The sequence below is a fragment of the Akebia trifoliata genome, chromosome 6, assembly GCF_017979445.1.
Source record: "Akebia trifoliata isolate Shusen 1 chromosome 6, ASM1797944v1, whole genome shotgun sequence".
Classification (NCBI taxonomy): Eukaryota; Viridiplantae; Streptophyta; class Magnoliopsida; order Ranunculales; family Lardizabalaceae; genus Akebia; species Akebia trifoliata.
In genome coordinates, this window is record NC_141380.1 from 2,848,035 (window position 1) to 2,864,035 (window position 16,001).

Genomic DNA, 16,001 nt, shown 5'->3' on the forward strand with positions numbered 1-16,001 from the left:
TAAACTGTGCTTTGCATACTGTAAATTACATAAATAACAGTTGATATTAGTGTAGCACAATCCCAAGGGGTTGGCCTAGTGGCAAGCCGGGCCTTGATAAGCTCCTCAAAGGGGTTGGCCAAGTAGAAAGCTGGGCCTTAATAAGTTCCTCAGGAAGAGTAGGTCAAGAGTTCGAAACCCCACAAAGCTTGGGGCCACCCTCAACTCAACCACTTGCAGGTAGGACTTTCCTTGGGAGCAGTGCATGTGACAGAACGACTAGTCTCACACGAAGGGTGGGGATACCCACGATAAGCCAAAAAAGAAAAAAAAAGTGAAGCACAAAATCGGATATGTATCAAAAAGAGATTTATAATGTTGTCACCACCTGCTTTTAGTATCAACTTACACATGAAGAAAATAGAAATAGGATGGGAATTACATTTTTCCTACTATTGGTTGATATCCATGGCTTTAACAGGCTCACTCATTCTAAAATCAGCAACAGCCTTGTCAAAGGTGCTCCTCACATGCTGGGAAACCACCATCAGATCTTGGAGTGCATCTTTCAATACCTCATTTGCTGGATCACCTGTGAATAATAATACTAAATATCAAATAAATTGACATTGCTAATTCGATGATAGTGAGGATAGTGTGTGTTGTACAGGGTGAGAATTAGAGAGAACTTATGAGTTTGTTAATGGGAATGTGTGAATAGAGATCATTAATAAAGAGATAACAATGTGTTCAACACACAAGTTTTTCATATTTGTTCAAAGGTATGACGGGGGTGGTGGTCACTAAAACGGGTTGCCAGAGCTATTACTCTGTCATCATCAGAATACTGATAAACGATACTTATTTGTTATCGGTAGAACAAATTTTATACAAAGAAGAGAGATAATAAAAGAAAGCTGAGGAACTAGTGAGAGATGTATTTACTAGATCAAATAAGGGCACAACAATATATATATATAGAACACTAAATCTAATCAACAGTTCCATCCGTAAGAAAACAAAGACTTCGAATTGAATTCTCCTAAACTCCAACCAGACCAAAATCCAATATAACAGGTGAGCTTTTATACGGAGAATCAGATCCTCCACACTTTTGTTCTTGTTGTCAAATACCCCTCGTGTACCATTCCTTCTATACAATCATGCATACTTGATTCTATTTCCATTCACATCACCATCCCAATTTTGCAACATGGTGAAAACTAGTACCAATGTACCATGCAAACAATTTTTTTTTATAAGTATAATTTATTAAAACCAAAAAAGGAACAGGAGGACAAGATGACACCCCCACAAAGGAAAAATAGAAACAAAAACTAAGAAACTTGGAACCAACCCCAATATCTCATGTTCCTCTCCTTCCAAATCCCCCAAAATGGAAGGATGACCCAAAGATATTTTTTTGTACTAGAGAAAACATGGTGGGTCCACTCGACAACAAGCACCAAAACAATATTAGGAAACACCCAATCCACATGAAAGAGGGAAAGAAAGTGAGCCCAAATAATAGGAAAATAAATTGGAAGCACAATACAGATCACTGGTATTATGGACCACTAACTTAACTTCAACACTCAACCTAAAATAAAACATCCTTGAAGTTGGTCTACTTTAAAGCGGACTTGAGAAAAATATAGTAAATTCCCCAGAACTGGGTGCTAGAGCAACCATTAAATATAATTTATTGAAATTCCTATAAAAAGCGAAGTGCATCATGCAATACCAGTTGTTTGAACTCTTATGTTAACTCGGGCATCTGAAGGATGAGGTATGCTGCACCCACAGAATGTTACCCTCGGACTGCAAAATAACATCACAAAATGATTATTTATAGACACCAAAAAAAAAAAAAAAGACAAATACTATACGAATTAAACACATATCTGTTATTAAAATCCCACATTTCAATTCAAATATTATACGAATTACCAAATTGTTTGAATCTTAAATGTACGATGAATCCCTTTAAATAAGAATCCAACAATTTACGTTTATTCTTGCCATACTAGTAAGACTGGCAATTAGAATTCCACAATTTTAACAAACCCAACAATCTGAACAAAATGGTTTCTTGGGTTATCACTCAAAATAGAAGAAAAGCCACAAATTCAAGAAATTTACGCAAACCAACACTGATATTAAAGAGATTAAATTAAGTAAACAATCAAACTAAACATAGATTTAATAGGACTAAAGCACTGACTCTTGATTTAGCACGTATCTGACGGAATTCGCAAGGGTGTGATCTTCGTCCGACAAAGAAAATGTCGACGCTTTCAAATCCTTAACAGATCCGTGTTCCATTTCTCCTGCAAATAAAAAAAAGATTAATCAAACCAAGTGAATTTTTTCCCAAACAAAAAGATCACAAATAGCTTCAAGAATGTACTACAAAACTTCAACACAAATTCAGTGGTTTTTTTGTAAAATATAAGGGTTTTGTTGAGTTATTGTTTGATGGGATCAAATTAACGAGGTTAGAAGAGTTTTAATTTTCCAGATAAATCAAAATATTTCAGAAGCGCAAACGAAAACCCTAAAAATTTAAAAATATCCCACACTTTCTTATTATACATTAAATCTCAAACAAATCAAAACAAACAATCGAAGGATTCTTCTGCAAACATATAACTGAGAAAGAAAGACAACAAGAAACCTCAATTTGCTTCGTCTTGATTCTCTCTCTAGTATCTAAAACCCTAAAAAATAGAAACAGAGCTTTTATTGGCACCCCAATTTTTTTTACTTATTACACCTCAATATGCAGCTCTTAAGTCTCGAGTCAAGCGTAACACGCGTAACTAAATCCCTTATTTGATATTTTGGTGGGACCTATTTGATTGGCTTGTTTATAGATCGCATTCTGGTCTATCAACGCACACAGCAATTTCCCTAAAACCCTTATTAGGGTTCCTCTTACATTCTTCTTCGCTTGTTGTCGAATCTCCAAGCCCTTAAGAAGAACCACCATTTTAGGAATTTCGATCAATCTGTTTCTCTCCAAATCGTTTTCTAACCAAAGAGTAAGATTACTATTCTATTGGAAAATTCTAACGATTTATCGATTTTAATTTTTACTCCACTTCACTAATGCAACAAACAAACTGAGGTTTTGTAGCTTTTCGATTTGATTTTTCTCACTGACCTTAGAATTTAACACTGTATTTGAGATTCATATTTGTTAGTGTTCTAACCTATTTATTTTTTAATTCCTTTAGGATCAATGGCTGCTGGAAATCCTACCGCATTGGACAAGGAACAGGTATTGTTGTTTTTGCTTAATCTCCAAAATACTTAAATTGTGGAAAAGTTTAATTACAAAGTATAGGAATTGAGCTTTTTCACCATGAAATTATGGATAAAAACTAAATTGACAGATCTCCCAAAAGCCTGATCTTGCATTTGTTTTCTAGGTTTTTGGAGTGGTTCTCATATTTGATTTGTAACATGTGTTTTGAGTAATTGTTTATATTTGGTATATGGTGAATTGGTGATGATGTATTTGTTTTCATTGTCTTCCTATAATTCTGATTTGTTTTTCTGCATTTTTGTCTTCTTGTCATCGGGATACTCTTAATTCTTAAATTTGTTTTACAAATCGTGCAGATTTTTGGGATGGCGGAAAAAGAAATGGAATATAGGGTAGATCTGTTCAACAAGTAGGTGTCTGAACTGCGAATCTTGCTATCTGCAATGAAATTGTTGTATTGTTGTTTTGTGTCATAGTTTTTTTTCTCAATTATTATTATTATTATTATTATTTTTTAATCTCTTTCTCATCTATATGTTATCTATGACGTGCCCTAACCATAGTGACAAAGTCAGGATTCAAGAAAATTCAGCAATGGTAGGGGAAAATTAGGAAAAATAAAAATATACTATTACTTATGGATCATATAAAAAATGTATATTTCATATATTAAACAAATTTATAAATTTTCAAATTAAATATTAAAAAAAGGTATTTTTCAAAGCTTTGTGAATAAGTCTGGACTAAGTCGCTGATTGAAAGAATCGTGACTTTTTCAAAAAATCGGAGAATTCTTTCACTATTGCTCTCTCAAGCAGTTAATGTTTCAATGTTTCCTAAAAAAAATGGGTATTCCTATGGGATGCGGAACACGTTGACTCAAATGATGGGGTAAGGATTGGGATTGGGGAACATCATACACCAATAATTATGGATGGATATGGTACCCATTTTCAGTCCATCACAGATTCTCAAGTTGGCCTTTCATTAGAACTTACCAATACCTCTATCAAATTTCTGTGTGCTTGACATACTTGCTGCACACTCCTTGTCTTTCGAACTTTGGGGCTAAAACTATGATTTCTATAAGTATTTTGTGGAATTTCATGTATTCAACATGTTCCTTTTCCAAAATACGTTCCAATTTGTGACTTGTGAGCTTCAGTTTAGAATCACAATTCATATGTTTTTGCAAAGTCACTCCCCACGTACAGGGTGGGTTATTTTTACACAACTTTTACATGGGTAGGTGGGACTTGCTTGGGGATGAGTCTTGGGCTTACTTTTGGTCAATATGATGTCTTCATCATGGATATCTTCTTCACCATAATCACTAAATCCAAAATTTCTAACCTTATCAAAAGTGGATTAGAAGTTGAACAATCTAGAGTGTCCATTTCCCAAGAAATCTTGAACCATTAGTTGGTTGGATTGGTACTTTCAGAATGAGCTGATTTTGTGAGGATGGTCTTCATGGTGTGGAGATCATCCTCACCAAAAAAACACCTTCAACGCATCTCTATAGGTGGCGTGTGTGCTGGGTGTAGTGGGGATAGGAAAGATTGTGAATTATATGCTAGGTTTCATGGTTATACAGAGCTTTTTGACTTTATTCATTCTTTATTATTTGATCCAGGCTTACACAAACATGCTTTAACAAATGTATCGAGAAAAGGTATGCTTCTATTCTCTAATGCCCTTAGTATGAATGAACATGAAGGTATGGTTGAAGCATGCAAAGTTTAAAAATTGTTCATTTTTTCCAAAGCAGATCTCATTTTGATTTCTTTCATGGGAAGTAATTTAAGAGAGCTTTTTTTTTTTTTTTTAAAGTGTTCCTATTTTATCTTCAGGTACAAGGAATCTGAGCTAAATATGGGTGAAAATAGTTGCATTGATCGCTGTGTTTCTAAATATTGGCAGGTAAATTGTTTGATTGATTACATTTAATCTGGGTATTGCATGAACCTTAAGCTAGAATTTCTAGCAATATCAAATTTTGGAATCCCAACTTTTATATTCTTACGGAAACATGTCTCTTATATGTTCCTTTACAAATTTTTTGGAAAATGGATCATGCCTTGTTTGTTTTCTAAGCTGAAGTATTTTATTACAAAAGTGTTTATGCATAGGTAGTTTAAAAGGAGCTTGATGGAGTTAACATGATTAGATATTTTATAAGTTAAGAGTGTGCTAGCTTTGTAAGTCTGTGAAGCCAGTGAGTGGGGGTAATATTGAAAACCTTGGTTCGATACCTCCCTTCACCAATTTGTCTTCTAAGTCAAATCTTCCCCTTGTGGAGAACTTCTCTGGTGAAACATCTTCTTCCGTAATTAGGGTTCATTTCATCCCCACTTTTTTCCTTACTATATAGTTTTTAACTTATCAAAAAAAAGATTGATGAGGACCATGAGATCCTGCTTCACCATTTACAATAAATTTAGTTTCTATTGAGCTTCCGGAAATCACTCTGCCACCGAGCTCCTTGTGTTCTAACACCATCTCTAAGCGTTCTCCTCCTTTGCAACAGTGACCAAACAATCATTGACTTAGTTTAAGCGATAATTGGGTTCACTTGTATGCATCACACTTGTCATCCAATGTCAGCCTAAGATATTATTTGCACTTTTACACTTCAAAAAATTTAAAGCAGAAAATGGAAAAGAAGACGGTGTTTTAAATCTTAGTTCATTTCCCGTACAAACCTTCTTCTCCTATCATTATTCCCTTCTATTGGAATCATGCCTTATCGAATCTATAATCTCCCTCCTTCAAAGATTATTCTGAGTCACTAGTCATTTCATTTTGCATAAAAAAAAAATTACCTTTATCACCAAGTTGCCATTATCTTCAAGTACAAGAGCTTTTTTGTTGGTTGGTTTCCTTCTTGTGATGGTCTAGAAGATTGGCTACGTTGCTACTATATGTTCAAATGAGTATAGATATGGAAAATTATTGTTGTATGTATATTTGATCAGGTTACTATTTTGCAGGTGACTAATCTAGTTGGGCAGCTTCTTGGTTCCAATCGGCCTCCGATGTGATGTTTTGGCTTGCTTTTATTTTAAAGTTGTTGGAATTATTTTCATGTTTTCAATTTGTTAGCCAGTTGGGGCTGCAAGGAGGATAAAGGTGAAACTGAAACTGATGATTGCTTGCATTCTCTATTTTGTCAGTGACTTACGAGAAACACAATTAGTGGTAAATCTTCAATGAAGATTTAATTAAAGAAAATAAAAGGTTGTAGTCTTATATAGCTTTGAGATCGTGGGTTCAAGTCTAGTTTACTTGTCAAAAAATACAAAATACAAAATATTGATTTTTTAAAGCTATTTGGAGCGTTTCTCATTTATGGTCTCCACATACTTACTGCCAATTTTGATAAGATGGTAATGAAGGTGCTTCGTCACATGATATAAGGGACACAAACTGTGCAATTGCTTCATCTTATATGCGCGAAATAAATACATGACACAAGATACTCAAGGGGTAGAGCTGTCTGTAGCACCACAGCCCAGAGCTGTTCTAGGTGTGATGTAGTTCACACTGAAGTTCTATATCTGGTTACTTGTTCAATTCTTCTTATGGAGGAGGCGTTGCTGCTTGAGCCATGTTTGCCAATTGACCGTTATCTCCATTATGTTGCTACTGCTGTAGTAGGCATCTTGCTGTAACATGCACAGCTGTCATCAAATACATGGCCTCGTACTACTGTGTCTTAGTTATAACCTTGTTTTATTTTGATGTTACTTAGTTCTCTCTTCACATATTCAAAATGACCCTCTGAGTTGAGTTGCAATGAATTCTTTGAGAGGTTGAAGAGCAAAATTTGTAGCTTTGAATAGGGGATTGAAGGGCAAATGTGTATAACATGTCAACAATTTGGAATAAGAAGGGAAAGATGATGAGTGGTTACAATGCTTGGTAGTCCATTGGAATGGAAAGCTTGAGAGCTTTTCATGGACCATCCAATGGTTCAAAAGACATATGTTGACTGAATGGGAGATCTCAAGTGGGACATATTGGAATTGGATAGTGGTGCTAATGGGTTAACATTCACCCACAGCCCATTCCCTTTCTATTAGAACAGTGTTAGTTCACTGTTACTGCCGGTCAGGCTGACGAGAATTCCATTCTGATATTGCTATGTGCCACTAGAGATGCTCACTAAACAGCTCACCAACTCATTAATCCAAATGGACCTAGATTCCAGAGTTTAAAACTTGGGAAGTTGATCGATTAAAAATGAAAGTTTCTAAGGTTTTCTGGATATGTCTCCACCTTAGTAAAAGAGTCCATTAGATTAAATGCCTAAATCATGATACTCACAAAGTTCTTATCCCACATCATACAAAAGCACAAGAAGACATCAGTAGAAAATAATGTAATTTGTAAGAATAATTTCTTCATTGGCAAACTCACAAACTTCTCTGTTTCTTTTCTTTTTTGTTCTCTCTCAGAGAGCAGATAGAGCTCAGAAATGTGACTTTTTTTTTTTTTTGACATTGTCAGACATAGAAATACAAACACAGCTCCTTCCTAGATAGAGTGACAACAGAAACATAAAAAATCAACAAAAGATTTTCAAAAGAATCCTCAGTGTGGACGAGAATCCAAATGGTTTTAAGGCTATAAAAATGGAAGAAAATAGATACAAGAAAGTAAGGGAAAAGGTAAAAAACCTATACACAATAATTAGCTTCTCCTGCTCTTTTTGGCCTCCAAGGTTGTCCCATCTTTGAGTGTCTCTTGGGCATCAGTATCCATCCCAAGGCTGAAGAGGGCAGCAGCTTGAAGATAGAACGCAGTGGGCCACTCAGGAGACACCACTTGGGCTTGCATAGCATCCCCAAGGGCCTCCTGTGGCATGTCATTCATCATGTATGACAAACAGCGCCGGGCAAACACAGTTGGTGATACCATCGTCCCACCATCAATGAACTACATAATGAGCACCGAAAGCAAACCTAGCATTACTAGTGAATAACAAGCATGTCTTATAAAACTAACTAGCATTACCAAAACCAAATAGATTCAAGGTTGTGCTTACTTCCTAGCAACTAGAAAATTGTTTAGGCTTTTCAAGTCAGATACTAACCGATAAAAATCGATGATTTTTTAAAAAGTCGCGGTTAGTTAATCCACGACTCTTTTCAATCCATGATTTAATTTTGACTTGTTCACAAAGTTTTGAAAAAGAAATTTTTGATAATATAGAAATTGTAATTTTGTTTAATACGTGAAATATATAATTTTTTTCCTGATTTCCCCAACTTTTGCCATTTATTTTATTTTTTTCAAAATTTTCCCTAGCTGAATTTTTCCCAAACCCTGACTGTCACTATGGCCAAATATACCATAACTCACCTGCCCACTTGACAAAAAACACATTTTTTTTCTTGTCATTTGGCATGTGATGGATGTTATATTGTTGAGAATGTATTACTATTAGATTTAGGCTCTAGATGCATATTTCCTAAGTAGTTCTTCGTGAGTAATATCCACACAAGATGCAACTTTCTACATTACCATACAACTGTATAAATGTTAGGTGTCATGTTTTCCAAGATCGACCATGTCTATTGACACCAACATAGGCATCCATTTCTCGGTTGTATATATAAATAATAATAAGTTGAGCCAGCTTGCTAGTTGGTTAAAGTCTGTGAATGTGCATATCAGGTTAAAAACTCACTTTCATCTACTAATTACTAACCACTAATGTCACTATCCTAGGCAAAAAAAAAATCTAAATAATGATCAGTTATACCAGGTTTAATGCTGAGTCACTCACCTGTGTGTAGCAATCAACAGCGGTTGCAAAATCCTTGGCTCGAAAAGCGGTGTCTCCATGTTTCTTAGAATTCAAGGTCTCCTGCATTTGGTTTGTCCACATTTGAAAAGAAAGCTGCAGGCAAGCAATAATTAACAATATTAGGAATGGAACAATATTTGACTTGGTATTCAAGGGAAATTGAACCTTAGGAATAGACATATACGATGACTTGTGGAAAGCCAAAATTCTTTGGTAGTAGACATTTTATGATTTTTTATTATAAAAGATGCCATTTTCAGATAGGATTGAAAATAACACTTGATACATGCACACAAATGGACCTCTTGAACAAGAAAAAAAAATTGCGGTTTAGTTTGTCATCCTTGACATTTTCCAGCCTGACTCTAATGCATTCAAACATACAGTATTTTAGTTGGAAGGCAGAGTCTTATTAGCGAAAACATCGAGAAGAAACACTACTTCATGACGTGCTTATAAAAAATTATTCTAGTCCAAGAAGGCGGAAGTGGAACCAATTGCATTTGCAGTTACAGATAACTATGGCCTTACCAAAGAGACTTCACGGACAGCAAGATTTGTTGATTCTAACATGATGCAATCAATGCATTACTGAGGACAAAATCAATGCAATCAATCACATGCACTCATGCATGACAATTAATAAGTGGGAGGAAAAAAAACAAAAATTCAGTAAGTGAAACAGAAGATTCAGATGGTCCTTATGTGGTACATTGTGAACAAATGTGAGGCTCATGTCCATACAGTTGTAACTTTCAATTAGGGGGTCTACACTAACCGATCCAGTCATAAAGTTTCATCTCAGGACATCATGACCCAAGCCTGAGCCTCACCTTAGGTTAAGTTCAATGAGCCAGAGCCACAATGGAAGAAGATTTATCTTGGCTCAGGATCAGCTAGTTCGTCTGATATTATCCATTTATAACTGTCCTCATTCTGTGTCATTGATTAATCTCTCCTTCCTTTTCTGGTACTTCATACCACTTGCAAATGCTCATGTTTAGAACTTCTGGATGAGTTGTTTTTTAGTACTTATTTTATTTATTTTTTTGATTTGGCTTAGGAAAGCACCTTTTTTCCCCGGTCAAAAGTAAGATCGCCATGAATTTGGGTTCTTTTATTTTGGGAAATTAGGAACTAAGCTAAGCCAAACAGTACTGGTATTTCTTAGTAAAGCTGATACTATTTCACTCATTTCCTTATTTCCCCTTTTCTGTTTCTTGGAGCTGTATACCTTGCAAATGCGGACATGTCTCCACGCACAGACATGGAGACATGAAAGAGTTATACCTGTCTGATTGTGCAATGTGATAAATATAGAGCTTAGGTCTAGCAGAGATTAAAATAGACTCTAGGCTAAAAGAAGCTACAAACCTCATTGGCAATACCCTCATCATCCTTGTATCCAACCTTTTCCAACATTTCATGTATGGCAGTGAGATCCATTCTAGAGCAAGCTTCACCTAGTGGTGTTAACGACAATGGCTGTGTTGAGGATGCAGTTCCATGTGAAATACCCATCAAAACATATGATGGAACCTACAACAAAGAACAAAAAATTAGAACATATGCATTTTGTGGAATGCAAACCTAGCTTTTAACAAGTAGAACACCGTCATTTGGACCAATGTTTAGCCAAATGAATGCACTGAATATAGTGTTATAATTTAACAAGAATAAATATCCAGAAAATCAACCTCAGCATTTCACATCTAACATCAAAAAAATGTAAAACATAGCATCCAACAATCATCCACCACATATATTGGAAGATTATTATTTCAATTAAACAAAAAAGTGATATTAATAAGAGCCTTGTATAATAACCACAATTTTGATTCCTTAATGAAATAGTATATATTCTAAAGCATGGCGTCGTCCCATGCATTTTTGAATTTTACAATAATTATGTATGGATTTATGAGTGTATAAAGATTATAAGATTATCAATCTAACAAGATTACTTTTTATGCAAACAAAAGAAAACGATCATTTCTAGGAACAATCGAATTCACCTCTGTTTCTTTCTGAAGAGAAGTAAGAGCAGTCACGAGTGACTTTGCATTTGGCCTCTCACGAGCTTCATATTGTAAACAACGAGAAGCTAATCGCACCAACTCAGGTCCATCATCATTTGAGAAATTACCCTCCAAACAAGAATCCATCAGCATCAAAAAATTCTTGCCACGTATCAAGTCAAGTGCCTGCAAAAAGATTTACTGGCAGTGTCAATCTCAAAAATAATATATCAACCATAATGAGATCAATAGTTCGCATCAGAACTTTGTAATCAAGCTAGTTTCTGACACTTAACATTAAAAGTGAACCCCCACACTCATGGCTGCAAATTAGGCAGAACCACAGAACCAGATAACAAGATGAATTATTACCTGCAATAAGCAACTAGGGATATCATCCACACTCGATAATGAACCCATCTAGGGGGTCTGCCATTAACCACCCTAAAGGGGGGAATTGTAAAGAAATAGGATTATATAAAAGAGGACATATTAAATAAAAAATAATTACAGAATATTCTTTGCCACGGTGGGGATTGGAGGGAGTCCTAAAGTGGGTAGAAGCTCAATGGAAAAAATGCCTAGTATGAATATTCTCTCCCACTAACATGTACAAAACTAAGAAGATTTGTCTTTCAAGGTGATAACTATACACTAACAGTTTTGGTGGGATCGGATCAATGGTCAGATGCTTACAGGTATTACTCTCACAACTGAGAAACTTCCACAAAACATCAGGCGAAGAAGTTGTACAAGTGTCCATGTCCAACAGAACTTAAAAAGAAAAGAAAACTTACATGGCTTGGGGGAATATGTTTTCCACTAAGAAGATCAAGCAATAGGGTACCAAAGCTGTAAACAACACTTTCTGGTGTTACTCTTCCTGTCAAGCAAAAGCAATGAACAATTAGGTTAGCTTGAATGGAAAATAGCATGTGCATTGACAGGTATTCAAAAAATCCTACAGTACAGTCTATTAGCTCTCCAAGATAGAAGAGTTGAGACCTAATACAGCTGATATGGGAGGTAAAACTTTCTCAAGTACTAGAAGTCCACACAAAGAAGTGAAGAGAACCCAATGAGTAATTTAAGGAAAAATTCAATATCCTAGGAATTATATATGGCCTTTTTTACTAGTTTAAGGTGGCACTACGTTGAAAGGTATTACTGCAGCTGTGAGAACAACCAAAATCAAACTTTTATTCAGATCTTCAACATAAGCCATCAATTCAACCAACCATCACAGTTGAAACTTTGAAGTCACGAAACGATCATAATGGATATCAGATCCTAATTTTATTAATAAGCATTATAAAACCTAAGATTCAATTTGTAAAGAAGTATTTACCAGTCCTCATGTACTCTGGAGGAGTGAAAGCCAAGTTTGTACTGTAACTCTTCCCATCTCTACTATTCTTCATAAGGCCAAAGCATGAGAGCCTAGGATTACCATCCTGTCAATCGATGACTCAAGTAAGTGCTGGATTACGAAAATTAATTTGTCTCTCCCATAAAGGCATCAAAACAAAGGGTTTTTAAGGGGAAAAAAAAACATAATTTTTACCTGATCAAACAAGACTCTATAGGCATTAAGATCGTGATATAATGCTCGCCCTTTATTGCTGCAATGCTCTAAAGCTTGTGCCAAATACAATGCTACTCTCAACCTCATCGCCCATTTCATCGGTTGAGATTCCCCTAAACCATTTCAACCAAAGAAGCTCAAACAATTCTCCTTTTATATTAATTGAATTAAAGAGATCCCTAATCGAATCTGTGTACCCAGATAATTCACATTATAATGTACATAATAAACTACATTGGATAAAAAAAACCTAAACTTTCATAATCACTAAAGAACTTACAATGGAAGAGATGTTTCGCGAGGGTTTCATTCGGCATGAACTCGGCCACAAGCAATCTCTCATCCCCTTGGTAGCAACACCCGATTAAATTCGCCAATCGTTCGTTCCGAAGTTGACCTACTGATCTTGCTTCTTCCTACAACAGAAACGAAATTACGAAACCCTTTAATTAAAAAAAAAAAAAAAAAATTGGGAGATTTAGAAACACAAAAACAGGCAAATCAAAGAGAGAAAACGAACAAGAAATTGGCGAGGATCAGGCCAAGCAGACTTATTAAACCGCTTAACAGCGATTAAACGGTCGTTATCAAGCTTTCCTTTATAAACAACATTTGGAGCTTTTTCTCCATGTTCAGAAACAATGTTATCGACAGAAAAGCCAGAAGTTGCAACCCTAAGCTGTTCGAAGTTGTACTCGCTGAACATAGGCAACGAATCGGGATCGTTTTTATCTCCATTTTCTGCAATAAATAATGGATTGGGTTGGTAAGAATTATCAAACAGAGCTTGAATTAGGTTTGTGGAACTTACCTAGATCAGATGAAGCGAGGTCTGTAGGTTTGAGATGAGATTGCCACCAACAGAGTGAGAATTTGGAACACCGAGCTCCCATTGATGGAGATCTACAGAGAGAGAGAGAGAGAGATGGGTAGTGGAGATCAGAAGATATATGTAGAAAGAAACTATGCGACTATGGGTTGAAGGGAAAAGGAATGACAGCGAGAGAGGATTTGTACTAGAGAGAGAGAGAGAGAGGGAGAGAGTTTGTGGATCCAAGGGTCCTCTCTCTCTCTCTATTTCTTTCTCCTTGACTGCAGAGTTCCTTACATCATCATCACTCTCTCTCTCTCTCCTCTCTCACACAAATTTATTTTTAATTTTTAATTTTTTCTTGTATTATTAGTTGGACCACTCTGTATATTTGCCGTCTTGTAAGAAAGGATGGGATGGTCATGGGTCAACATGGTGATAGTGTGATTACATATCATGGTTGTATTTTAAGTAAAGTGTATCTTAAAGTTGGAAGTCTTTTTCTACTAATATACCTATGAAAATGACGATATTTTTTTTTAGAGTTATTATTGCCACACCAACTCTATACATTTCTTTTACATAGGAATTGGTCTGTCATTAGTAAAAGTTGGTGTGGCAATAGAAGCTCTCTTTTTTGTTTTTCTCATTTTCAAAAGGTCGTTTTGGAGTATACCCCTGCTTTTCATGAAAATTATAGATGCCATTGGATTTTCAAATTGAAGATATATGTCTTCCATGAAAGAGACCAACTAAAGATGATCCAAATCCAAATGATAAAAAATAAGGGATTATTTTCAAATCGTGCGCAACTTATGTCCAAATTTTGATTTCGGTACATTATTCATTTTAATTTTCAAAACATGCATTTCGAGTGAATTCATCACTTTTATAATCAATAGATTCACTAGCATATCTACAAATTCACATTCATAGATATTAAAAGTGGCGAACTCTTGAGTTTTTTATAAAAATGACGAATGCATGTTTTCAGAATTAAAATCAACAATATACCAAACACAGGATTTCATCATATTCAAGGCATGGAATGAAGATTTAACCCCCCCTCCCAAAAAAAAAAAAAAAAAGAGTTGTTATTAGCATCCCAACTTTTACTTATAACACCCCAATAAAAATAAAGAAAATAAAAGATTTGTGAAGAATAAGTAAAAATTAAGGTGCCCATAGAAACTCCCATTTTTTTTACTTTTTGGTTAGATTTCTATTTTTGGGATTTAGGATTTTATATAAGTCTAATGACAATTGTAAACAACTTCTGAAGTTAAAATTATTTTAACTGAGTGTAGTAATATTTTGTAATGTTGAGATTATGATTTGTACCAAGCTTTTGTAATGTTTGAAGAGTGTTTTAAGTTTCAATTGGGATATGATAAATAATTTAAGAAATTAGGATGTAATAAATAAAAGTTGGGGTGCCGATAACATTTTAGTCTATTCTACTTTAAAAATCAGTTCTATTGTGACGTCTAGCCGTTGGATTTGACCCGTGACGATAAATATTCAAATTAATGACTCAAGATCACCAATCAGAATGTATTTTGATTTTAATATATCCTCCAAGGGTGGATCAAACATGATGGAATGGGTCAGCATAATAGAGCACTATCTATCTTTTGAATGAATTAAAGAATGTGTAGGTTTGACTAAAGAAAGTTGTTTAGCTTTATTTCCTTAAAATCGGGTAGTAAAGTTGCTTATACTTCAACTTTAGAGGGGCCATTGTGATTGTATTTTTTTATTTTTATTTTTTTTCAATTTATTTACAACGAAATGTGAGTTTTCTCTGTTATCTTTGTGTACCAAACCAATAATATATATTATCTCGTCTGTATAGAGAAAGAGAGTTACTATTGCCACACTAACTTTTACTTCTTTGGTGATTTACATGGGAATTGGTGTGGCATTAGTAAAAGTTGATGTGGAAATACCAACTCTGAAAAAAAAAGGATAATGTTGGTCTGTTGGGGGGTCATCATCCTCATCAAGATCTTTTTTTTTTATTTTTTTCTGATGATGAAGATCTTTTCTTTTATTTTTTTCTGATGATGAAAAACATGATGGGATGATTACATCCATCAGGTTTGTGGACTTTTTCAACGTGTGATTTTTCAATTAGATTCTTTAAAAACCAACCAAAAAGATTGAAACATGGGTTGTGATAATCTTGTCATGTTAATGTGAGACCATCCATATGGTTCCCCTCAAATCCATGCATGGGTGTTCTACCAAAAAGGATGAGTATTTTTCTGGAATTACTGATTTAGATACATTTTTAAAATATTTATTAAAAAGGGTATTATCTATGTTGACATTTATTTATTTTTACTGAAATGGGTACTCATGATTTTACTTTTATATATTATTATGAATCTCAAATAAAAGATCATTAAAAAATAATGGTATATATCAATTTTAATAAATATTTTTTTAAATGTGTTTGACCAATAAACTTAGAATCATAAGTGTACATTTTTGTAATTTATCTTTTTGTATAAATCAGG

At 34.7% G+C, this 16,001-nt stretch overlaps 3 protein-coding genes across 5 annotated transcripts; 1 reads left to right on the plus strand and 2 right to left on the minus strand.

Annotated features, from left to right (window-relative positions):
- Nucleotides 1-333: 333 nt before the first annotated feature.
- RPC14 (RNApolymerase 14 kDa subunit) lies at nt 334-2,804 on the minus strand. Of its 3 annotated transcripts, none has more exons than XM_086445029.1 (4): nt 2,657-2,804; nt 2,204-2,309; nt 1,724-1,800; nt 334-571 (listed from the first exon to the last, which is right to left on the minus strand). In XM_086445029.1, exons 2-4 carry the CDS (start codon nt 2,302-2,304, stop codon nt 432-434), a joined length of 318 nt encoding a protein of 105 aa, XP_086301155.1. In that variant the 5' UTR covers nt 2,305-2,309; nt 2,657-2,804; the 3' UTR covers nt 334-431. The 3 variants fall into 3 exon arrangements, with proteins under 3 accessions (XP_086301155.1, XP_086301157.1, XP_086301156.1); XM_086445031.1 differs by lacking the exon at nt 2,657-2,804 and adding an exon at nt 2,575-2,654; XM_086445030.1 differs by lacking the exon at nt 2,657-2,804 and having other exon boundaries at nt 2,204-2,568.
- Nucleotides 2,805-2,860: 56 nt separating this feature from the next.
- TIM10 (Tim10/DDP family zinc finger protein) lies at nt 2,861-6,502 on the plus strand. The gene is made up of 6 exons (XM_086445032.1): nt 2,861-3,023; nt 3,219-3,262; nt 3,607-3,659; nt 4,887-4,925; nt 5,104-5,173; nt 6,244-6,502. The coding sequence occupies exons 2-6, from the start codon at nt 3,224-3,226 to the stop codon at nt 6,292-6,294; spliced, it is 252 nt and encodes an 83-aa protein (XP_086301158.1). The 5' UTR covers nt 2,861-3,023; nt 3,219-3,223; the 3' UTR covers nt 6,295-6,502.
- A 1,133-nt stretch (nt 6,503-7,635) lies between these two features.
- LOC147399603 (serine/threonine-protein kinase BSK5-like) lies at nt 7,636-13,825 on the minus strand. The gene is made up of 10 exons (XM_086445026.1): nt 13,480-13,825; nt 13,189-13,409; nt 12,949-13,084; nt 12,648-12,781; nt 12,432-12,537; nt 11,881-11,966; nt 11,081-11,269; nt 10,440-10,604; nt 9,045-9,158; nt 7,636-8,191 (listed from the first exon to the last, which is right to left on the minus strand). Exons 1-10 carry the CDS (start codon nt 13,559-13,561, stop codon nt 7,946-7,948), a joined length of 1,479 nt encoding a protein of 492 aa, XP_086301152.1. The 5' UTR covers nt 13,562-13,825; the 3' UTR covers nt 7,636-7,945.
- Nucleotides 13,826-16,001: the final 2,176 nt, after the last annotated feature.

Excerpts from the sequence above, each read along its gene's own strand:
- TIM10 (XM_086445032.1), top strand. The coding sequence starts at position 3,224 with ATGGCTGCTGGAAATCCTACCGCATTGGACAAGGAACAG. Across the intron at positions 4,926-5,103 it reads AACAAATGTATCGAGAAAAG|GTACAAGGAATCTGAGCTAA; the intron begins GTATGCTTCTAT and ends TTTTATCTTCAG. Across the intron at positions 5,174-6,243 it reads GTGTTTCTAAATATTGGCAG|GTGACTAATCTAGTTGGGCA; the intron begins GTAAATTGTTTG and ends ACTATTTTGCAG.
- RPC14 (XM_086445029.1), bottom strand. The coding sequence starts at position 2,304 with ATGGAACACGGATCTGTTAAGGATTTGAAAGCGTCGACATTTTCTTTG. Across the intron at positions 1,801-2,203 it reads AGATACGTGCTAAATCAAGA|TCCGAGGGTAACATTCTGTG; the intron begins GTCAGTGCTTTA and ends GTTATTTTGCAG. Across the intron at positions 572-1,723 it reads CATAAGAGTTCAAACAACTG|GTGATCCAGCAAATGAGGTA; the intron begins GTATTGCATGAT and ends TATTATTCACAG.
- LOC147399603 (XM_086445026.1), bottom strand. The coding sequence starts at position 13,561 with ATGGGAGCTCGGTGTTCCAAATTCTCACTCTGTTGGTGGCAATCTCAT. Across the intron at positions 13,085-13,188 it reads CTGATCCTCGCCAATTTCTT|GAAGAAGCAAGATCAGTAGG; the intron begins GTTCGTTTTCTC and ends TTTCTGTTGTAG. Across the intron at positions 11,270-11,880 it reads AACATATTCCCCCAAGCCAT|GCACTTGACTTGATACGTGG; the intron begins GTAAGTTTTCTT and ends ATCTTTTTGCAG.